The following is a 25,073-nucleotide window of genomic DNA, read 5'->3' on the forward strand; positions in this document are numbered from 1 at the left end:
TGTTATTGCAATTCCTTACTGACCTCATGTTGCTCATTTTCATTGAAGATTCATTTTAAGATTTTGGGCACAAAGCTTACAACTTTCCTCTCTTCTTGCCGTCATCGTGCATGACGTTATAGTCCTTGGGGGATGATCATCCAACATCCCAGCCTTGCAGTTCCTTCACCTCAAATCCAAAGATTGTCACCCTTACTTCCATTTCAATTACTCCTGTAATTGAATTACACCCTTAATGGACTCTGAGACCATTAAGTTGTATCTCTCTTAATTTCCACTTTATCACTTCCTTTCCCTCCACCTTAAAGATAAAGAATTGGTACTCCTCGTTCTAATCAATCTAACAATTTGGCAAAATAATAACTTTATTGAGCATTTGCTATGTATAACATGTACTATTTTATTTAATTCTTATTAAGGTAGGTGCTATTATTATCAACATCTCCATTTTACAGATGAGGAAACAGACAAAAGGACTTGCCCAAGGCTGTAAAACTAGTCAGCAATGAAGCTGGAATTAAAGCAATCTAGAGCTCTTAGCCCTTAACTGCAATGCTATTCTGCTTCTCATGATATAGATTGAAATTTTCTGTGTACACACCTTTTGAACCAGTTATTCCAGTTCTAAGAATTTATTCTGCAGATGTCTCACAGTTCAGTGTACAAAAACAAATCATTTCTTCAATGTTTACAGTTGCTAGCAGTACATCTCCCATCAATAGGAGACTGGAATAAAATGCAGTTCGAAAAAGGAGGAAACACTTTATATGCTTATTATAGAAATATTTCCCAAATATATTGTTAGGTTTAAAAAAAAACAAAAATAAGAATGGTGTGTATTGAATGCCCCCATTTGTGTAAAAAAAGGAGAATGTATGTATTTTTTTTTGCTCGTATTGCTCGTATATGCATAAAGTATCTCTGGAAGGACACACAAGAAGCTCATGAGGAACTTCCCAGGTGGCACAGTGGTTAAGAATCTGCCTGCCAACACAGGGGACACAGGTTCCAATCCCTGGTCGGGGAAGATCCCACATGCCACGGAGCAACTAAGCCCGTGCGCCACAGCTACTGAGCCTGCGCTCTAGAGCCCAAGAGCCACAACTGCTGAAGCCCGTGTGCCTACAGCCCGTGCTCTGCAACAAGAGAAGCCACCGCAATGAGAAGCCCGCGCACCGCAGTGAAGAGTAGCCCCCAGTCGCCGCAACTAGAGAAAGCCTGCGTGCAGCAACGAAGGGTAAGTTGGGATGAAGTGAGAGAGTGGCATGGACATATATATACTACCAAATGTAAAATAGATAGCTAGTGTGAAGCAGCCGCACAGCACAGGGAGATCAGCTCGGTGCTTTGTGACCACCTAGAGGGGTGGGATATAGGGAGGGTGGGAGGGAGACGCAAGAGGGAGGAGATATGGGGGTATATGTATACGTATAGTTGATTCACTTTGTTATATAGCAGAAACTAACACAACATTGCAAAGCAATTATACTCCAATAAATATGTTGAAAAAACCCCCAATGTAGCCATAAATAAATAAATAAATTCATTAAAAAAAAAAAGACACTCATGAATTTTGTTGTTAATGGAAAGAACTAAGAAGCTGCCGCTAGGGTGGTGGTGGTGGGAAGAGGTTTTTGGATCTTTTAAAGCATTTAATCATGTGAATGCATTACGCATTTCAAAGTTGAGTTAAACTCTAAAAAAAAAAAGAAAAAAGGAAGAGAAGACTAGAAATAGAAACTGTATTAATGACCGTGTTAATTTATTTTTTAAAAAATCGAGGCCTCCACCTACACTCTCGACACTGTTTCCTCAGACCTCTCACAGATACTTGTTTCATTCATCATTTTCCTCCTGCATCTTCAACTCACCCTCTCTGTTGGCTTCTTCTCCTCAGCTGACAAATACGCTCAAGACTTTTATCCCATACAAAATTTTAAAATCCTCCACTGATGCTGTGTTCCCTGTTCCCTTCTAATTTTCCTTTAATTTCTCTCCTTCCATGTTCGGACCTCTTGGTAGAATAATATGATGAACACTTGTGTCTCTATCTTATTCCACATTCCTTGTACACTCATTGTAGTTTGACCTCTGACCCCACCACACTAAGAAATCCATTGGATGTCTTTCAGACCTTCTTTTATTTATTTATTTATTTATTTATTACTGAGATATAGTTGATATTATATTAGTTTCAGTCTTATAACGTGATACGAATTTTTTAAAGGTTATACTCCGTTTACAGTTATTATAGAATATTGGCTATATTCTCTGTGCTGTACAACATATCCTTGTAGCCTCTTTTATACGTAGTAGTTTGTACTTCTTAATCTCTTACCCCTATCTTGCCCCTCCCTGCTTCCCTCTCCACACTGGTAACCACTAGTTTGTTTTCTTTTTTTGTGTGTGTGGTATGCGGGCCTCTCACTGTTGTGGCCTCTCCTGTTGCGGAGCACAGGCTCCGGACACGCAGGCTCAGCAGCCATGGCTTATGGGCCCAGCCGCTCCGTGGCATGTGGGATCTTCCTGGACCGGGGCACGAACCCGTGTCCCCTGCATCGGCAGGTGGACTCTCAACCACTGCGCCACCAGGGAAGCCCCAATAGTTTGTTTTCTATACCTGCGAATCTGTTTCTTTTTTGTTATATTCACTAGTTTGTTTTATTTTTTAGATTCCACATATAAGTGATATCATACAGCATTTGTTTTTCTCTGTCTGACTTATTTCATTTAGCATAATACCCTCCAAGTCCATCCATGTTGCTGCAAATGGCAAAATTTTCATTCTTTTTTTTGTTCTTTTTTTTGGCTTAATAGTATTCCATTGTGTGTGTGTGTATTCATCCGTTGATGGGCACATGGGTTGCTTCCATATCTTGACTATTGTAAATAATGCTGCTGTGAACATTGGGGTGCATGTACCTTTTTGAATTAGTGTTTTCCTTTTTTTTTCAGATATACACCCAGGATTGGAATTGCTGTGTCATATGGTAGTTCTATTTTTAGTTGTTTTTTTTTTTTGGCTGCTTTGGGTTTTCATTGCTGCATGCAGGCTTTCTTTAGTTGCGGTGAGTGGGGGCTAGTCTTCCTTGCGGTACACGGGCTTCTCATTGCGGTGGCTTCTCTTGTTGTGGAGCACGGGCTCTAGGCGCATGGGCTTCAGTAGTTGCAGCACGTGGCCTCAGTAGTTGTGGCGCATGGGCTTAGTTGCTCCATGGCATGTGGGATCTTCCCAGACCAGGGCTCGAACCCGTGTCCCCTGCATTGGCAGGCAGATTCTTAACCACTGTGCCACCAGGGAAGTCCCTATTTTTAGTTTTTTGAGAGAAACCTCCATACTCTTTTTCACAGTGACTGCACCAATTTACATTCCCACCAACAGTGCACAAGGGTTCCCTTTTATCCACATCCTTGCCAACATTTGTTATTTGTGATCTTTTTGGTGATACCCATTCTGACAGGTGTGAGGTGATATCTCATTGTGGTTTTAATTTTCAGTTCCCTGATGGTTAACAGTGTTGAGCATCTTTTCATGTGCCAGTTGGCCATCTTTATGTCTTCTTTGGAAAAAATGTCTATTCAGGTCTTCTGCCCAATTTTTAATTGGGTTGTTTGTTTTTTTGATGTTGAGTTGTATGAGCTGTTTATATATTTTGGATATTAATGCCTTATTGGTCATATCATTTGCAAATATTTTCTCCCATTCAGTAGGCTGTCTTTCTGTTTTGTTGATCGTTTCCTTGGCTGTGCAAAAGCTTTTAAGTTTAATTAAGCCCCATTTGTTTATTTTTGCTTTTGTTTCCTTTGCCTTAGGAGACAGATCCAAAAAAATATTGCTACTGAAAGAGTGTTCAGCCTATGTTTTCTTCTAGGAATTTTATGGTTTCCAGTCTTACATTTAGGTATTTAATCCATTTTGAGTTTTTTTAAATATGGTATTAGAAAATGCTCTAATTTCGTCCTTTTACATGTAACTGCTTTCGTCCTTTTACCTGTAGCTGCTTTTTTAAGGATTTTTTCATCTTCTTTAAACCCTCTCATATGAAATATCACATAGCTCTGGATTCTTGGTAATTCTTTTGTTCCTCTTCTTGTTCCCTCTGTCCTCTCATGGATGTCAAGGTTCCCTAGTCGCCTGTCCTTGGCCCTTCTCCATCTACATTCTCCCTGGATGATTTCACCGTTCTCAAGGTTTAATCTATCACCGATTCAATCTTTTTTTATGGTCATTTTTTTACTAATGTTCAACATTTAACAAATAGATATTGTTCTTGACCCTCATAGAGTTTAGAAATGGATGGCTCCTGTACTAGAGATGTCAATCATTGCCTCCTATACTCACGTGACTTCACCCACAGTTTGTGCCTTTGTGTCTTGTGACTCTGACTGGAATAGCAGCATACGGCCGAAGGGGAATCAGTTCTCAGACTGAGGTAAGCTAATGACATTCTTTTTGAGAACTTGACCCTGCACCATCATGAACCACGTGGGCAGTGGTTCCAGACGCTGATTTAACAGCCCTAGTCACAATGTGGTCTGGCTGTACATTTTACTTTTCATCCTTCGATATCTATGATACCTCTATCATCTGATTGTTGAAAAATCTTAGTTTATTGAAACATTTACATTTTAATTAACTTGTAAAAAATAAAGCTACCGTTTCAAAATTAAAACAAAAATCCCCCCAAACCGTAGTCTATCTATATCCACAGGGTATTGGTTCCAAGACCCCCATGGATACCAAAATTTGTGGATGCTCAAGTCCCTTATATAAAATGGCATAGCATTTGCCACTATCAAAAATCCCTCTTAGGAAAAAAAAAAAAAATCCCTCTTAGGGACTCCCCTGGCGGTCCAGTGGTTAAGACTTCACCTTCCAGTGCAGGGGGTGCAGGTTCAATTCCTGGTCAGGGAGCTAAGATCCCACGTGCCTCGAGGCCAAAAAATCAAACCATAAAGCAGAAGCAATATTGTAACAAATTCAATAAAGACTTTAAAAATGGTCCACATTAAAAAAAAAAATCCCTCCTAGAGTGCACATACCTGGTGAGGATGTTTATGACCCCCATTTTCTAGATCAGGGAACTGAAGCTTAGAGAGGTTAATTAGAACTGTTCAAAGTAGATTCCACGGCTGGAAAATGAGAGTGCCAAGGTTCAAATTCAGGGCCTGTGCTATTAACTACTGTGATTATGACGTGGCAGGCAAGAGAATCAGGGTCAGGCAAGGAATCACACTCCCACTCACAAGTATGTAGACAGTGCACAGCTCAACCTCCCAGCCTTCCCCCGACACATACTCCTCCCTCCCATTCATTAGCACCCAAACAGAAAGGCAGAAGGGAATTCGAGCTGCTCCTCATAAAGGATGCCCCCAACTGAGGTGGATACCAGAACAAAGTCTTTGGCAGATATGTTTACTTTGGAAGAAGAATGCCAAGGGACACGATTCCTGCCCTCAGAAAACTTAGTCTAGTTTATACGCAAAGATCATTTCCTCAATTTGTCCACAAATGTGTGGTGTGCTGAGGGATTGTAATACATGTGCACATACACATCACTGTGTGTAGTAGATGTAATAGTCATGTAAATGCACGTGTATATGGAGAGCACTGTAGATTCTCTAGAAAAAAAGTCCTAGTAGTGCCACTCTACTTATTAATAAGGTAATACCTCATAGAGCTGAGCTAAATGTACTTTCATCCTAGCTATGAGAAAAAAAAAATGTTTACTAAGTGTGAGTACAGCCTAGACTTTAAGGATTATTGGTTAAACTATTAAGGAATCTTTCAAAGTAGGCTCAAGCACTTAGAAGTATCCATTTACATGCAAAACCAAGGCTCAGGTAATTGCAGATTCCTTAAGGAGCATGCTAGGAACACGTGATTTAAGTTATATATATATGTAAATAAATAATAAATAAATATAAACACACACACACAAACGATAATATAACATTCCTTCAAAAATACTGTATTTAAGATTTTAAGCTAATTTAAACTGGAATTCCCTCTACTTCCTGAAATATTCCAAGCTAGTATGGCTTTATTACACATAAAGAAATAAAGTAATGAAAACTCTAAGAGCTAAGCAAACCAGTTATGAAAAGGTGAGAGATCAGTGTAACGAAGAAAATTAGTTGTCACAGCTCAAATTCTAAGATCATATACTGCAATTTAAAATGGAAGTGAGGAAGTAATCCAAAATAAATAATAAAAACAAATATCCATTTAAATCAATGTCTTATTTTCTTCCATTAATTATTTCCATCCTGTTTTAGCTAGAAGGATTTCATGAGGGAGACAAAGTGAAGAAAAGGGAAACACTCTTTAAAAATTATAAATTTCCTAGGACCACAGTAGAAAATATAAAAATTGGATCTGTAGGGGTTTAGAACAAGCCTCCCCCAAATGGGCTACTTTTGCATGAGGCTCATTTTGAACTAAAGGCAATCGAGACCCTGCGGGTCCAGGAGAAACTCACTGCCCCTCTCTTAACTACCTAGAAGAATTTAAATTGGGGATTTTTCCTAGAAAAGGTAATTACCAGAGATAAAATTTATCTTAGGGGCCCCATCTACATGGCAGAACAAACATCTAATTATCAAGCATCTGCTCTCCTTAATGTCCTGTGAATGACCCTCCTGTCCTTGGAAGACCCAGACCCCTGCCCCATTCCTTAGCTCAGGATGGTGTATATACCTCATTTTACCTTTCTGTCTCTGAACCTCTTGTGTATGTGGGGCCTTTGACCCTCTTATGTGTATGGATTCCCATACAAAGTTAAATTTGATTTTCTCCTGTTTATCTGTCTCATGTCGACTTAATACTTACAGCAGCAAGAAGAACCTAGAAGGATAGCAGAGAGTTTTCCTCCTTCCTGACAAGGGCTCAGTCTTGAAGGGAGAGATCTCGTCTTAATCTCCCACAATAATGCAGATTCTCCATTTGGTTGGAGGACGGGATAAAAGAAACGAGAAGGTACATTTCTGTGATCTTTAAAGTTCCACACCCTCAAGTAACCATTCAAGGCACTGCCCGTTAAGGAGGGGACTAAGACACTCCCCTCATACCTCACAAATCAAAAAGGGGGAAGGGGTCCAAGATTACACTAATGGTTGCTCTTCTGCATTATAAAACCCAGTATGAAGTTTCCGTAAGGAGTGTTCTAGATTAGGAATTGGGCGTGTTCTCTGCTCACGCCCCTCACTGGCCTTGTGCCCCGTCTACTTGAAAGCTCAGTGGATATGAACTGTAAGGGGCTGTGATGACTGTTATTATAAATGACACTGTTCCTACCAACACTAATTACCTTCAATGAATCAGGAACCCTAGAGTTCAACAAATGAGTGAAGAGGACACTAAAAAAACCCCAAAGTTTTGCCTGAAATAATCAGAAGCTGTCTCAAATCTAGTTTTCATCACATAACTCACATGTTTAAGGACTTAGAGGGGGAGATCCGTATCATTTATCTCATAAATACATCCTACAGGTGACTGTTTTTTCAAGCCTCTGGAAAATTTTCAGTCACATGCATACCCCATAACCATCATTTTTAATGGTGTCTTCAGGTCAGTTTCAGTCACACTCACCTTACTCAGTCCCATCCGAACATGCCCACACTGAAGCCTCCCACTGTTATCCCGAGAAGACTCCTCTCTTTTATATGATTTAGCACATGTCATACACTGTGATGTTGGGATCCCCTTCCTCAAGGGAAGGCCTCTTACTTCCCCCTCACATCTGGCACGGGCGGGCCTCAGTGTTGCAGAACAGTGAATAAGCATTGTGTCCCCACCTCTGAGACACTGATTCACGTCCATCACGCTTTTCGCAAACTTGGCGGCAGATTCACGTTGTCTCTGCAGCCTTCTCTGATGGAGGTGTTCTACACCAACCCTTCTGCTACTACCATCACCATCAAGCAGTCCTTCCTGCAACAGATACTCACTGAGCCTCTATCACAAGCCAGGCACTGCTCTCAGGCTGGAAATGAAGCAATGAACCAAACAGATAAAACTCCCTGCCCGCCTGGAGCACACATTCCAATAGGGGAGAAGCGGGGTGCCCTGGAAATCTCACATTCAATTTGAACTTCATTATAATTTAGTTGTTTTGAGTCTATATCGAGTCAAGTGACTGTCTAGACTCCCGTCGGAGATATTCTGCAAAGATGGGTACCAACAACTCCTCCTAAACCTGCAGACGTAGGACTACTCTTCCTGTCAAGAGGTAGACTCTTATTTCCTCTCTACCTGAACCTGAGCTGCCCTGTGACTTGACCAGCAGAATCATCACAAGTGACTGCTGTGCCAGTTCTGGGCCTGGGCCCTAAGAGGCCTGACAGCTCCCGCTGCCTGGGAAACCAGGTACCACGTAAAGAAGCTCAGCCTATCCTGCCAGAGAGAAGGCCGTGCGGAGAGAAGGCCCCGAGGATGAGAACCGTGGCACTCCGGGTGACAGCCAGCATGAGGCCGCAGACACGTGAGTGAGGCCACCTCAGACCTTCCAGCCACCAAGTGAACGCAGCCCCGTGAGTGAGCCCAACAAACATCACTGGAGCAGAGATCACCACCCGTGATAAATTCCTGAACTTCGCATCACGACCAATAAAATGGTGGTGGTTTTAAGCCACTAAATTTGGAGGGCCGGGAGGCGGAGCTGTTGTTAGGCAGCAACAACTTAGCCTTAACAAGACAGCGCTCTTAACCAGAGCCAGGGGTGGCATCTTCTGCGTGTTTCTAAGCCTTCATCATGTCCATTATGGTTAGGCAAAAAGGAAACATCCGGTCAAAAGCTGACGAGGGAATATTTATAAAACTAAATGGGGGAGGGGATTCCGGGAAGATGCCGCAGTATGAAGCACCAGGAATCTATCTCCCACCTAGACAACAACTGCATTGGTAGACTCTGTCTCATCCAACCATTTTGGAACTTGGAAGGCTTGCAACTTCCACGGGAAGACTTAGATGGTAGATTGTGGTGAATGTCAGTCCATTTGGGCTCTTAGCACAGTAGGAGCTACCCATCCTCCATCCCCAACCCCTTGGCAGACAACTGTGCATGTTTTCCTGGAACCACTGCCCACAGCTTGTGGGAGCTAGGGTGGGCAAAAAGGACCCTGTCCTCCAAATATCGGCATCTCTGCTCTGAGTGCTGATGGCTGCTTCTGATCACAGAGCGCAGACAAGAAGGTGGGCGGCCACTGTCACTGTGCCTCCCTGACCCTATTGCAGCCCCTTCCCTCTGGCTGAAATGACTTCCAGGGGGATTAAAAGGCCAGACCCCTTCTCCTCCCCTCCCTTCCACCCCCTGGTCATTTTTCTTTTTTTTTTTTTTTGGCCACGCCACGCAGCTTGTGGGATTTTAGTTCCCTGACCAGGGATTGAACCTGCAGCCTCAGCAGTGAAAGAGTGGAGTCTTAACCACTGGACTGATAGGGAATTCCCACCCCCTGGTCAGTTTTTACATTTCCCACTTTCTGGAGCCAGACATTAAGGACTGGGACATTCAAAAACAACTGCATGTATGGAGAAAATTAGAAAGTGACTGTGTGTGCTCAGGGAAAGGCTCAGAAAAGACTGGGAAGACCTTCAGTTTACACTTTGGCTGATCCTCAGCAAAGAGACTGCGTACCACAGTTAAAAACAAAAAAAAACAATAAGGAAGACAAGCAAACCCTGAGAAAGGGGAAAATCTGGTTTCCAGAGTTATCACATTATTAAATTCAAAAGTCCAGTGTTCTTAAAAAAAAAATCAAAAAGCATACAAAGGAACAGCAAAGTATGGCCCACTCAAAGGAATAAAACAAATCAGTAGAAACTGTCCCTGAAAAAAACCTAATGTCTGATATACTAGACAAAGATTTCAAAGTAACTGTCTTAAAGATGCCCAAAAGACTAAAGGGAGATATGGAGAAAGTCAAGAAAACAATGTGTAAACAAAATGGAAATATCAATAAAGAGAAAACTTATAAAGAACCAAAAAGAAATTCTGGAGCTGGAAAGTATAATTGAAATGAAAAATTTATTAGAGAGATTCAAAGGAGATTTAAGCAGACAGAAGACTCAGTGAACTTGAAGATAGGCCAATGGATAGACCCTGATTGCTTGGTTTGCAAAAGGGATTCACTGAGGTGAGTTGTCATTGAACGTATTTCAAACAAGTTCTGGTGGTATATTAGTTTTCTATTGTGTGTAACAATATTACCACAAATGTAGTGGTTTAAAACAACACATATTTATTATCTTATTATTTCTGTGGTCAAGAATCCAAGAACAGCTTTTCTGAGCCATGTACTTAGAGTCTCAGAAGGCTGCAATCAAGGTGTGGGCCAGCTTCTCATCTGGAGGCTCGATAGGGGAAGGATCTGCTTCTCCACTTGCCTGGTTGTTAGTAGCAATCAGTTCCTTTTGGTTGTTTGACTGAGAGCCTCATTTTTTTGCTGGCTGTCAGCTGGAGCTGAGCCCTCAGTGACTAGATCACACTTGTAGTTCCTTGCCACATGGAGTTGTCCAATATGGCCACTTGCTTCCTCACAGCTAGAAAGGGAGAGACTCCAGCAAGATGAGCCTTACAGTCTTATGTAATGTAATTACATAATCACTTACATATAATCACATATCTCCCATCACCTACGCATATACTATTGGTTAGAAGCAAGTCACATGTCCCACCTACAAGTAAGAGAGGTGGAATACACAAGGGCGTGAACACCAGGAGATAGGAATCATGGAAGCCAGCTGTCAGTGGCCAATCTGTCTACTACAGGTGGCTACTTGTTACCATGGCTCTACCATGGCTCAACCTTTTCCTAAGTTTATGGGTGTACAGCAACTGGTGTCTCTTACACTGCTGTTCGGAATGCAGTGGTAAACTTTGAGAAATGGTTTGGCAGCTTCTTGAAAAGTTAAAGACTTACCATATGACCCAGCCATTCCACTGCTAGATATTTCTCAAGATAAATGTAAACAAACTCACATAAAGACTTGTATATGAATGTTCATAGCAGCTTTATTCATAAAACCCCCAAATGGAAACAACCCAAATGTTCATCAAAAGGTGAGTGGATTGACAAAATGAGATATATCCATACAATGGACTATTTCTCAGCAATAAAAAAGGAACATACTAGTGATATACACAACTAAGTGAATGACTCTCAGAATGTTATGCTGAGAGAAAGAAGCCAGACCAAAAAATGTACTTCCTGTATGATTCCATTTATATAAAATTCTAGAAACCCAAATTAATCAATAGTGCTACAAAGCAGATCCGTTGTTGCCTGGAGTGAGGGATAGATGGTCTACAAAGGGGCACTTGGAAACTTGTGGGGGTGATGAAAATGTTCTGTATCTTAATAGTGGTGGTAATTCACAGGTGTACACATCCATCACACTCATCAAATTGTATGCTTTAAAAGAATGTAGTTATTGAACATAAATTATACCTCAATAAATTTGATTAAGAATAAGAATTAAATGAAAGAATCAGAGACATGAAACTAGACACTTGGAAGAGAAAGTAATGTTGATACTGAGTATAGGTGATTTTAAACATAATTCGCCAATTTACCATTGTCATCTCTCTCGTGCATTAGCTAAAAAAAAAAAAAATAGAGCTACATGAAACACTTCAGATACTAATTCTTTTCAAGGTGATAATCAGTTTGCTTTAAATACAACAAAGGGGTCATTTATCACTAAAAATTACTAGAGATGTAAAACATTTGTCATACCTGTTGACTATCTTATTTACTTTTTTAACTGCCTGTTTGTGAACTGTGCCAATTTTTCTATTAGCTTGTTCTTCCCGGTTCTTCTGTTTGTTTACATGCCTCCTCAGCCTGGGAGCTCACTGGAGACAAGGACTGCATCTCCTCTCTTTCTTTACCTCAGCCCAGCAGTGTTTGGTATTTCGTTCATGAAATGTTTGCTAAAATTGAATTGATCTTAATTCATTCTCATACACTTTGGAGAATTTAACTTTATTACTTCTGTTTTACAGATGAGGAACACAAGATGCTGCAGAGGCTAATTTGCAGTCACACAACTAAACGGCAGAATTGGGACTGTAATCCAGGCCTTCTGATTTTAAACCATGGGTTTATTGAAATTGTATTCCATCCCCTCCATTGATGTTTGCCTGGGCCCTGTATTCTTCAGGATATCAACTGAGTATTTTAAATGAATTTAAAGTTAGCAAAGCTCACCCTCCGCTACGCGCATGCGTCCCTTCCTTTTCCCGTGGTAGGAAAAAAAAGACACCACCTCCTTTCGCTTTGCTCATCTTTTGGCCCCTGCGACTCGCCATCGCCCGTGGGGAGGCGTTCACTGGTTGAAGTGATGGCGACTGGGGCCCCGGATTCGCAAGCGCGATTCGGTCAGTCTGTGAAGGGGCTTCTCACGGAGAAGGTGAACACCTGTGGTACTGACGTGATCGCGCTCACCAAGCAGGTGCTGAAGGGCTCCCGGAGCTCCGAGGTGAGCTGGGAGTGGACTCTCCGGGCTTAATAGCGGGAGACTCGACTTCCATAGCCGTGGGAAGAGGGTCGTGTTGCATCCTGGGGATTGTAGTCCGTGAACTAGTGGCGAAGGGAGAAGACCTCGTTCCGGAGGGTGCGTGTTGCATTCTGGGGTGTGTAGTCTCTGTGTAGGACTAGCGGTCCTGTGAGCCGCGGGGGAATGGAGGCGGTGGGGGAAGAAACGAAATGATGGGAATCGGTGCTTCAAAGCAGAGATCGCCGCAGACGACGGATTAGATAGTGGTCCTAAGGAGTTCCTCATTTGTTTCTCAGAGTTGTCTCTAGTGAAAATCTGTCTCATTCGGCCCCTAAATTCTTCGTGGTTTTGCCCTCAACATTCCAGATTCCTTCCACACTTTTATGCATCGTCTGTCCGCAGATTTATTCTTTTCTGACTTGTCTTTCTGGCCACATTCTTGGTTTTCTGTTTCTTAGATTAGCTTTCTCCTTTGCCCTGATTTTCCCCTCATCATCCTCTGGCTGATTCCGTGTACGGGATTATTTGATAGCTTGTCACACCAGCAAACTTTATATGTGTACACTGTCTCTCTCCAAAAAAGGACCTATCCATTGTATCCTGAGGTATTCATCCAAGTGAAATGAAAATATATGTCCACACAAAGGTTTGAACATGTTCATAGCACATTTATGCATAATAGCACCAAACTGGAGACAATCCAAATGCCCACGAGGCAGGTGATTGGACAAACAAAATGGGTCTAATGACCCAGGCTTTCAACTTCTAGGTTTTAACCAGGAGAAAAGAAAACATATACATCATTTTGTTACATAAATCATCTATGCACATAATGTGTCATCTAAGATGTCCAGGTTTGGAGTCTTTAAAGTGGAAAACATCTTGAATACACTTGTAAAACAATCTGGGGACAGAGTCTTTAGATTTCTATGACTTTCTCCTGTAGGCCATTGTCTTGCTCATAATTAACTCAGTAGCAGTGTATCTTAGCTACTTATTTTCAGGAAGTATTTTTGATTTTCAAGTTAGTTTTCATAACAGTAGCACCTCTTTCACTCCCGCTCTTTTTTTACTCATGTTTCATCACTTATTATTTCATTGTTATGTAGTTGCATTAGCAAACATAATGTGTTTGCAAGCCTTCACATTTGTATATGAATGTTCAAAGCAGCTTTATTTATATTAGTTTAAGGTCCAGTAGAATTATCCTTACAAAATAAGCTTTCATGTTATGTCCTTAGCTTCTATTGATAGTGGCTGCAAGAAACAGCTGAATGAAAAAAGTGTTTGCGGGACTTCCCTGGTGGCGCAGTGGGTAAGAATCTGCCTGCCAATGCAGGGCACACGGGTTTGAGCCCTGGTCCGGGAAGATCCCACATGCCACAGAGCAACTAAGCCCATGTGCCACAACTACTGAGCCTGTGCTCTAGAGCCTGCGAGCCATAATTACTGGGCCCACGTGCCACAACTACTGAAGCCTGTGCGCCTAGAGCCCGTGCTCCGCAACAAGAGAAGCCACCACAATGAGAAGCCCACACACCACAACGAAGAGTAGCCCCCGCTCGCTGCAACTAGAGAAAGCCCGTGCGCAGCAACAAAGACCCAACGCAGCCAAAAATAAATAAATTAATTAATTTAAAAAAACCAAAAAGTGTTTGCGTTTACCATAATACTATTGTTGAAGTCACTGATGTGATGATCCCAGATATGCTTTGTATGAGGTCCACATGGTATACTCATTTTAGGATTCAGTAACAGAGGAAAGTTTATCTTTTTTGAAGAATTGTTGTGTTGCCTTTTACCAAATAAGAATTATGCAACTTACTGTGTTTCACTTTTTGCCTTGGTTGCACAGAAGTTGCTTTGTCAGTTTTAGTGGTAGACATATCTGCTTCCTTCTCCTTTTCATGATTTTTAGATTCTATTTCAGCTTTTCAAAAAAAAAATGTGTGTGTGTTTTATGTCATTTAATTCATTAAGTCTTCACAATCACTAATAAAGGAGGTACTTCTCTTACAGAGAGGAATTTCGCTTGTCCAGGGTGCCACAGTAGCTAGGAAGGGGTAGAGCTAGGATTCAAACCTAGGCAGACAGGTTCTAAGCCCATACTCTTTGACGTCACTTCTCACAGCCGCTAGCTGGATTAAGTGGCCAAAAAGCCACAGTGCCACCATTGACTGCCCTGATATGGCTTGCTGCTTCCCGTTCCTGCTCCTCGTGTATTTTTCATGAGGGCTTCTTCTGTAGTAGATTTAGACAGGGTGCTCAGTAAGCGGTGTGGATTGAGTTAAGCTGAAGCCAGTCCAACTTTCTGGGACAGAGTTGACACATAAGTCTAAACGTTTTCTTTTTTACTGGTTCTCTTACATGACACTTACCACATACCATATTGTATTTTTCTGTAGTTATGTATTTTTGCCATTTCCTTTACTAGGCTCTGAGGTTATGGGAGTGTCTTACTGATTTTCAATCCTTCTTAGCCCACAGAGCATTGCTTCTCTCTTCAGCAGTCTCCAGATAGCTATTTTGTTTGAGAAACTGACAATTTCCATGTGTGAAACACTCATTTCACAGCATCCACTTAACACATATTTACAGAGTGTCTGCTATGTGCCAGGAACTGTTCTAGGTACAAGGGAGACGTTGGTACACAAAACTAAGTCCCTATACTTAGAAAACTTCCATTTTATTGAAGAGACAGACAAAAAAATGAAACACAAAAAAGGTGGTAGTAAATGCCATGAAGAAAAATAAAGCTGGGAATAGAGAGTGCTGAAAGGGTTTTCCCTAAATAGGGTGGTCAGGGAAGGGCTCTCTGAGGAGGTAGCATTCGAGCAGATGCTTGAATGAAGTGAGGGAGCAAACCATATGGACATCTGGAGGCAGAGAGTTCCACGTCGAGGACGTGGCAAATGCAGAGGCCTTGAGATGGGAATGTACGTAAGGAATGCAGGGAGGCCGGTGTGACTGGAGCACAAAGTGAGGAAATCATACCAACTTATGTCCATGGCACAAAGAATGCTTGTGCCTAATACGCTCCTCTCGTGCACACCTGCGCCTCTGCTCCCCCAGGTGAATTGTGTGCTTGGTAAGGGTTCATTGTGGTTTTTTCCTAAGCCTGTGTAAGGCACTTGTGCTTGCTATTGCAGCTACATTGTTTCATGGAATGATGTGGGAAATGATGAAATATGAGTGCAGAAAAAAAGAGGGTTGCTGTTGCTATGAAAACTAAGTTGAAAATTAGCAATACTTGTTGAAGAGAAGTACCAAGACAAACTGGTATTGAGTTAATTATGAGCAAGACAGTGGTCCAAGCCTGGGAGGAAGTTCACTGAAATCTAAAAAGATTCTGTACTCAGGTGGTTTTACAGGTGTATTTAAGATGTTCCACTTCAAGGAAACTGAAACTGGAAATCTTAGGTGATAACGTTACGTGTGTGGTTGGTTTATGTAAGAAAATGATGCACAATGTCAATGACTACATCTGTCATCACAGAAAAGGCCTTGGCCCTACATTCCAACAGCCCCTGCACTCCAGGCCATCACAAGTCCCGTCAAGCCTATCTTCTAAATACCTCTCAAGCCCCCCGTGCCCCCTTTTTAACTGCCACTTCTGTGGTTCAGGTCACTCTCATTGCTTGCCTGGAATACTGCAGTGTTCTCCTAACCTGTCTCTCTGCCTTTAGTCCCCTGTCTAGTCCATCCTGTTTACCACATTCTAAAACAGTAAATCTGATCATGCCACTTTTTGGTAACATTATATTACTTCGGAATCTAAACAGCAGCCGTTAGGTCTCAGAAGTCACTTCTTTTAAGAAGCCTTCCCTGAGCACCTAGCCAGTAATGGGTTAATCACTCCTGCACCCCCCCACCCCACCCCCCGCAACTCCCAGGGCATTCAGTGCTTCCCCCTCAGCACTTACCACAAGGTATTGTAGTACCTTTGTCTTTGTCATCCCAGCCTGTGAGCCCTGTAAGGATGGGGGCTATGTCTCTTACTGACTCATAAGCACTTAGTAACTATTTGTTGACTGAATGAGGAAGATTCTGTTAGAACTCTTTCTTTTCTGCCATCGGTTTGTCAGTCACCATCCATAGGAGTTTGGAGTTTGTCACTTAAAAGTGGCCACAAGGAGGGAATAGGAACTCTCATACCTGGTGGGTGGGAATGCAAAATGGTATAACCTTAATGGGGGGTGGGTGGCAATATGTAGCAAAATTAAAACCCTCTGATCCAGCAGTCACAATCAAGATTCTGAGTCTATCCAAAGACATGATGGCAAAAAGATACAAAGAACTATGAGGTATTTTTTGTAGCACTACTTACAATAGCAAAAGACTGGAAACAGCCCCAAAGTCTATAGCGGAGGACTGGTTGAATAACCTTATGAGACATCTATTCAGTGGAGTGCTCAGCAGCCCTGAAAGAACAAGGTGGAGATTCAGTATATACTGCTGCAGATCCATCTCAGTAGATATTATCAGGTGAAAAGAGCAGGGTGCAGAAGAGCGCATATGGTAGGTTACATTTTATGTAAAGGGGGCAGAATATATACATATGTCCATTGTTGGTAAAGGAACAATGGAAAGATAAACCTAAAACTAATTTAAAAAATATTTATGCATAGGGGAGAGATACCGGGGAGGGGAAGAGGCTGGATAGGTCTTATTTTATTGTTTTGCCTTTAGAAGCATGTAAAGTTTTATTTTTTTATTTTTATTTTGTACATTTATTTATTTTTATTTATTTATTTTTGGCTGCGTTGGGTCTTTGTTGCCGTGCGCAGGCTTTCTCTACTTGTGGCGAGCGGGGGCTACTCTTGGTTGTGGTGTGCGTGCTTCTCTTTGTGGTGGCTTCTCTTGTTGCAGAGCACGGGCTCTAGGCACGTGGGCTTCCGTAGTTGTGGCATGAGGGCTCAGTAGTTGTGGTGCACGGGCTTAGTTGCTCCACAGCATGTGGGATCTTCCCAGACCAGGGCTCGAACCCATGTCCCCTGCATTGTCAGGTGGATTCTTGTTTTTGTTTTTGCGGTACGCGGGCCTCTTACTGTTGTGGCCTCTCCCGTTGCGGAGCACAGGCTCAGCGGCCACGGCTCACGGGCCCGGCCGCTCCACGGCATGTGGGATCTTCCCGGACCGGGGCACGAACCCGTGTCTCCTGCATCGGCAGGCGGACTCTCAACCACTGCGCCACTAGGGAAGCCCTGTCAGGTGGATTCTTAACCACTGCGCCACCAGGAAAGTCCCAAGTTGTGTTAATTTTTAAAGTTAAAAAGAAAAATAAATAAAAGTTGCTGTGAGGGAAGGAATCTGGAGGCTGGAACAGTGCTGGTGTCCTGGTTAATTTGAAGTCATCTGTCCCCCTTTCACCAGAATCTCTCTGACCCAAGGAAACAGGGAGGGTTGGTAGGACACACATAACAGTAGCTCCCTTTACATGGTTGGACTGCATGTCTGCCAGGAACAGGGTGCCACAGGAGGCCAGAAACCCTGTTGATCTCTTCTTGCCTCTCTGTGAGGAGGCAGATCTGCTGAGCGCAGGCCACCCAGCTGAAACAGAGCTCACTCAGCCTTTCTCTCTTGGCCTCAGGGCCCAGCTATCAGGGAATTCATCAAAGTCTGCTGCCGCACTTCTTTCTTTCTCTTCCCCAGCTCCATCTGGCCATCCTTTACACGGTGGTTTCCCACTTGAAAGCCCAAGCTTTTCCCCAGGCCTTTTTACCCCCTCTGTGTCTCTCATTCCATTTTTCAACAGCTGCCTTCCTTCTGTCCTTTAAAGCCCTATCCTAACTCCTGCCCTCTCACTCCTCTCAAACCACCCCAAATCTCAAGTTTGCCTTTAAAGAATCAGAAGTTAGGTTCTCACCAGGCTTGTGGAGCCAGAGTTTGTTTTCGCAGGCTTTGCCTCTCAGCACTTGATTAATAAACTCAACAGTTACGGAGGACTTGATTTCTCAGGCTGTGGCCTTCAGAACAGACGTCGAGCCCATGCCAGAACTGCCGTAGTGACAATGAAATGGATTTTCAACATGACCAAATGGGAGATTATCCTCCTTTACATTTGGAGGGTTTATATTTGTATGGGGTGGGGGGGTGGGCACGGAGAAAGGGTGGTGGTATAACAGCTGCAGAGAGATTACAGGAAGTTTGGAAGTTTTGATTATTACCATTTTATTTTTGTCTTCCAGCTGCTAGGTCAGGCCGCTCGAAACATGGTACTACAGGAAGATGCCATCTTACACTCAGAAGATGTAAGAAACAATTTCTGTTACGATTTGGGTTTTATATGCACAGTTTGGCTTCAGGGAAGTGGAATGTTCTATTTCTCTGTTTTTTTTTTTTTTTTAATGCAGAGTTTAAGAAAAATGGCAATAATAACAACACATCTTCAATACCAGTGAGTATTCCCTCTCCAGTACCTACTGTACTTATTAAGCAATCGTTTTCTGCAGACTGTTTCTTGTGGCCTTTGGGTTTCAGCACATTTTCCTGTGGAGGCAGGAGCTGGGAGTAAAGGAGGGGTTAGTCAAGGATGTGTTCCCTCTGGAAGAGATGCTTGAGACTGCAGAAGAATTTGGGGCATGGAGTGTGATCTGAGTGGGCACCACCTTTGTGAACCTCTCTGATAATTTGAGGGCTTCTCAGAAGGAGAGACTGCAAACCCCGTAAGGGCAGGGCCCATCCAGGACCACACACATGCACAGCGCTTGGCACCCAGTAGGCACTTAACCGGTATCTGTCCACTGTCTGTGCCTGAGGTCTTTCCTGGAGCATCTGCACCTTCCCTGGAGAATCAAGTATAACTATGTTCTTTATCTTACATTCCCATATATAACCCAACCCTAACTACATATAAATCATCCAGGAGATTTTGAAATATAGAGACCCCTTTTGGACAAAATTATAATTTAATTAACTTTTCATCTTATTTCATTTTGCTTTTTATTTTATGTAGTTGACATTATACTTATGTATCTATTAGAAATATCTGACTGGGAATTTAACTCTTGATATCTAAATAGCTAAATACTCATTTTTTGGGGTGTGTACATATCAGGTATGTGACCGTTTGGCTCCACATACCCAGGAACTTGTAGTTTGTTAGACCACATCCCTCACTCTGATAGAATATTATTACATCTTTAGGTTTAGAATCATCTTTTCAGCAACTCTGCACTCAGATATTGAACCTCTGTTCAATAGCACAATCTTAGGATAGGATGGACAGAAATATAAAATGTGACAAGCTGGAAATTTGTTCTGCCTATATATACATATCTGACCAAAAATAACTTTTACTAGTTCGCTGCATTTTCTTATGTTTATTTTCCTCTTTCCTTTTCTGATTTAGGCAAGAAGCTATTCAGAAGAAGTAAGTAACCCCAAAGGTAGAGGAGTGGGGGGCCAACTAACTGTAGCAGGCTGGGGGGAATTATGCTGCTGGGCCTAGGATCAGTACAAAACTCTGGTTCATAGAGGCCCTTACGTTGCCATGTGTTCTAGGATAGCTCATTGGGAATATAAAGAATATTCCAAAGGCATGCAGTAAGTCAATTCACTGCTAGCAAAGGCTTTCTAAAAGTTATAGAGTGTAGAGACCAACTTTGAGGGTAGGAAACCTTTTACATTGGTAATATTCATTAAGTAAAGTAAATGTGCTAAAGTCATTGAACAGCCTTGTTTTTGTTTTAAGTGGATTAAATCTGTCCCTTGCGATGTTGTTCACACTACTAGTTGGCTTTACAGATCTTTTCTTCATAGTTTAAACATGTCTGGGACCCTAGTGGACCAATAGAAATTTTGATTTAGTTCAACAGAACTATGCATATAATATACTTTGTGCAAATCATTTGCACAATGAGATGTCTTTTTTTTTTTAACATTGATCGCATTTTTAAATTTTTTCAGTATCTAGTCCTCCATTTTTTCTAGGGAGAACATATGAAATTGGACTTGCAGGGACAGGAAACCATTGCATACAAAGAATGTAGAGGAATACCCCTATCTCTGCATCCAACCATGGATCTGACCCCATCAATAGCCCCCACATTTAAAGCCAAAAGAAAGTACTATTGCATAGAGAGGGTTGCTATGACAACGAGATGCTCATTCTAGATAACCCTTTTTCTATTCTAATTTGTAGTGTTGAGCAGTCATCAAATCTACAGGACCAGTTAAATCATCTGTTGAAGTAGAACGTGTTATGAGAGGGCAAAAGCACTTTGCCTGACACTGAGGAGGAAATATCTTACATAACCACTGTGCTATGGGTTTGATTTTCCATTTTCTTCTCCAAAAGTTAAGTTAGAATAAGATCCGTGATGATGAACAGTTTCTCCTGAAAGGAAGTTAAGTGATTGAATTTTTTTTTTTTTTTTTTTTGGCGGTACACGGGCCTCTCACTGTTGTGGCCTCTCCCGTTGCGGAGCACAGGCTCCAGACGCGCAGGCTCAGCGGCCATGGCTCACGGGCCTAGCTGCTCCGCGGCATGTGGGATCTTCCTGGTCCGGGGCACGAACCCGTGTCCCCTGAATCGGCAGGCGGACTCTCAACCACTGTGCCACCAGGGAAGCCCCTAAGTGATTGAATTTTTTTTTTTTTTTTTTTAGTGATTGAATTTTGAAAGCACTTATTGGATCAAACCAACCCATGCTCTTATTGAATTTTTAAGTTGCTCTGTTAATTTGATATTAAAGCAAAATTAAAAGATGTCTTAGTTTTTCTCATAGAACTTTAATATGTCAAAAGCCATATTGTCTAAATGTGTTTCTTAAGCAAATACTGAGTAGTGTTTTAAATTCAGACTTAAGAGCTTCTATTGTGAATGTATAAGAATGATTAATATTGTTTTTAAAGACTTTTTTCTTTTAATCATACATTCAGGAAATATTTTAATTTCATGGTCACAGAATGGTGATTAGGTAATACCTGTTGTTTTCTTTTCTTTTCTAGTAACTAAGAGGAGATAGTTATTTTATTTGTTGTAGCAAATTCCTACATGAAAATTAGGCAAATGGTATCATATCTGGCCAGCTGCAACCTCCTGCCTTGACCTTCATTCCTAGGGTTTCTTTGTTGTTGTGACTCTTGATTAACTGGCCTTGGGTTCATTTTGTAATTTTGCTAGTCATCAGCAAATTCACTTGTATGACATTATTGTCAAGTGAGAACGCAGTTGAGTTACTGTGATTCCGGTATAGGGTTGTGCCATGTAGAAAACCTTACGTTTATTGACATTTACCTATGTTCATTGAATTTATCTCATTAAATGTCATTACCGTTGTCTGTTGTCAAGTCTGAATGTCTATGCTTTATTTGAATTTAAAATACGACTTCCAACCTGTTTTAGCTCAGTTCTTAATTCACTAAGGTATTGGGAGAAAGCTGACATAAGAAAATGGTGTTTTTACCGAAAGAAAAAAAGCAGATATGAGTCCAATTTAATTCATATTCTATATCATCAAGTTGACTAATCATATCAGATTACATTTGTTCCTCATTTTATATATATATACATTAACTTAAAGTAAAAAAACAGTATGAAGGAATTCACTTATACATTCATTCTATAAATGTTTATTACAATTATTAAATATAAACAGGCTCGATTTACCTTAAAAAGAAGGCTTGCAAACTTACAGCAATTGTCATATTAGTAGTAAAACATTTGATGTTACTATCACAGATTCTATTCAACATTTTGCTGGAAGCCACACCTGGTGCAGAAATTAAAATTAAATGTATTAGCAAGGAAGAGACAAAATTGTTATCATACAGTAGGATTATCTACTTAGAAAATCCAAGGACTGATTTTTTTAAAAAGTCACCAGTTTAGAAAACAAAACAAAGTTTAACCATCCAAGTATACACAAAGCAAAGAAATATTTAAGATGAAAAACAATTAAACTATGGTCTATGTTTTCTTCCTCATGCTGGAACAAATATTAAAGAAGCAGTGACTGCTTATGTTATATCTGATAAAATTAATTTCACAATCAAAATTTGAATGGTAAATAAAGATGAAATTTACATTAAATAATGAAAACCTAGTAGTACTGATTTAGTCATTTTAAAGAACATAATGCCAAAATACATGAAAGAAAAGTAGACAGAAATGTGAGAGCAGGCAGAAATGTATACATACTTTGATAGTTTGTTTCTTATAGAAATAGGTTAATATGGAGACAAAAGATACTTCTCTAAAATAACATCTGTGTTGTAGAGGATATGTTGGAGGATAATTTCAAAATAATGAAAATTCAAATCTATGCAAGCAAATTTATGTGATGATACCCAAGCAGTACTATAAAGAAAAAAATCATGCTTTAAATATCTGTATTAGGGATAAGGCGTAAGTAAATGTTTTCTTTTTTTTTTTTTAAGGAGTTTGTGGTTAGAATTTCGAAAGAGAACAAAAGAAATCAAAGTGGAATAAGAAAACCAAGCATGAATGACAAAAATTAGAAAAATATATGAAACCATTAATTGGTTTTTACAGATTAAATTGATAAAATGTCAGCTCAATCGTAAAAGTACAAATTAGTACATTTATAATTGAATAGGAGATATATAAAATAAATCAATTAGATTTGAAAAGAGAGATCTGTCAGCTTGATGCTAAAAATTTAATTACTAGTATCAAAATATCTGGCTCCTTATAATGATATAATATGATAAAATTGACATTTAAAAGAGAATATGTCCAGACTGGTTATGAGAAATAATCCATAAATTGTCAGAAATAACCAATTAAAATGTCATCTGCTTGTGATGGCTGTCCTGAGACTTTTCCAAAGTATCAAATAACAAATCATTTCCATATACTCCCAAAGTATAGAAAATGATAGCAAGATACCCAGTTCCTTTGCTGAAGTAAATGTAATTTTCATTAAAAAAAATAAAAAGCAAGATAATGTAAAGACATTTAGGAGATTCTTTTTTATGAACATAGATGCAAAAATCCTAATAAAATCTCAGAAAATTGAATAGAGAAATATTTGGAAGAACTGCTAAAATAATTCTAGAGTTACAAAGTTCATACAACAGCTGCAGAACACATTACATTAATAAAAAACAATAAAATCATACATCATTGTAATATACACCAAAAAAGCATCTGAAAAAGTTCAATGTCTATTTCTAATTAAACTTAAAAAAAAATCTCTCTAAAAGTATGTTTTAGAAGAAAGAATAATAGAACCCCAGAATATTAGAGCTGTATGGGGCCTCACAAGTGATTAAATTCTAGCCTCATGTTTTATAGATGAAAAACATAGCCAGGGAGATTAAATGACTTACCCAAGGTCACTGAACTTGATGGTAGGTCTTCTGACTACTAGTCTAGCTTGCTATTATCTGTTACTTTTCTTATAAATAGAAACAAGGGTGCTTCCTGTCATTTCTAGTATTTAGCATAATAAAAAAGAAAAGGAAGTAATTGAATCCAATCCATTTACCCCTGCTACTTCATCTCTGGTAAGTAACCAGCTGGTCATCTAGCTTCTTCTTGAATACTTCTAATGTTTGGAGAATCCTTTACTTAGTGGTGGTGGCCATTTTGGAAAGCTCTATTTGAAAGATGGTTTTGTGTACTGAACCAAAAATCTGCCTTTCTGGACCATCCTGGAATTGTCAGACCAGTAGCTTCCAAGGTGGGATGTGTGGAGGTATGCACAAGGCCATCCTTTGAGGTAAGGGAAGAAAATATCTGTGTATATTTATTTTTTATCTTAAAAAGAGAAAATTAGCTTTTTGCTAATATTTAAAATATGGCGTGATATGAGATATCTGACTTGGCCTACATAGCATACCTATCATTTAGCAGGGGTGATATTAAAAACAAAAAATTCTGTGGCTGAAGCACTGACCAATCAGAATGAATGATGGTCACAAGCAGTCTGGTCCAAAATCAGCCCTGCACACTAGATACCTGAGGGAAAACTGGAAATAACTAAATGTAAGTTGATGGTGGTTTGTTTTATTGCAGTTTATCTGTGTGTGGTTAAGTGGATTTAAGGCTTATCAAATGATTCTTGTGAATAACCACAAATTGAAGATAATACAATAAAACAAGCACAAGTGAACAAGTGGAAAATGATAGAGCCTTTTCCTTAACCTCCCACTAATCTGTCCTTTCAAGATAAAGTTACCACTTTAACAATGAGTGAGAAAGTGACAACTTTTCTAAAGGAACTAATTTTATGGAGAGAGTGTTTTGAAAACTAATATTTTGGAGTGTTTTCACCATTAAACAATTGCCAAAAACCAGATATCTATTTTACACACTTAATAGAGATATTCTAACCTATAAAATATTCCAAAAAGGATCATTTCCATGGGTTTAATTTGTTAAAAATATAACACCTTCCTCTTAACATTTAACAACAACGAATTGACATCTGGGAAGATTATTATCGTCAGATGAGACTGAAAAATGAGTATACTTTAGTAAATCTTCCATTCAGATATCCTTTCAGTTGGAACCCCATATCGCCTTACTATCCTAATGAATAGAAATTCTTGTTATAACCACAAAGGGAAATAAGGTATACCAGTGTAGGAGTGTAGAAATTAA

General features: G+C 40.4%; 1 protein-coding gene across 1 annotated transcript; it reads left to right on the forward strand.

The window, feature by feature from the left end:
- Nucleotides 1–11,706: 11,706 nt before the first annotated feature.
- On the forward strand, nucleotides 11,707–21,800 carry BORCS7 (BLOC-1 related complex subunit 7). Its single transcript, XM_032607303.1, has 6 exons — nucleotides 11,707–11,910; nucleotides 12,006–12,481; nucleotides 18,688–18,750; nucleotides 18,853–18,896; nucleotides 19,851–19,871; nucleotides 20,643–21,800. The coding sequence occupies exons 2-6, from the start codon at nucleotides 12,185–12,187 to the stop codon at nucleotides 20,692–20,694; spliced, it is 477 nt and encodes a 158-aa protein (XP_032463194.1). The 5' UTR covers nucleotides 11,707–11,910; nucleotides 12,006–12,184; the 3' UTR covers nucleotides 20,695–21,800.
- Nucleotides 21,801–25,073: the final 3,273 nt, after the last annotated feature.

Source organism: Phocoena sinus, chromosome 16 (genome assembly GCF_008692025.1).
Source record: "Phocoena sinus isolate mPhoSin1 chromosome 16, mPhoSin1.pri, whole genome shotgun sequence".
Taxonomy (NCBI): Eukaryota; Metazoa; Chordata; class Mammalia; order Artiodactyla; family Phocoenidae; genus Phocoena; species Phocoena sinus.

Excerpts from the sequence above, each read along its gene's own strand:
- BORCS7 (XM_032607303.1), top strand. The coding sequence starts at position 12,185 with ATGAATTTAAAGTTAGCAAAGCTCACCCTCCGCTACGCGCATGCGTCC. Across the intron at positions 12,482-18,687 it reads AGGGCTCCCGGAGCTCCGAG|CTGCTAGGTCAGGCCGCTCG; the intron begins GTGAGCTGGGAG and ends TTTGTCTTCCAG. Across the intron at positions 18,897-19,850 it reads ACAACACATCTTCAATACCA|GCAAGAAGCTATTCAGAAGA; the intron begins GTGAGTATTCCC and ends TTTCTGATTTAG.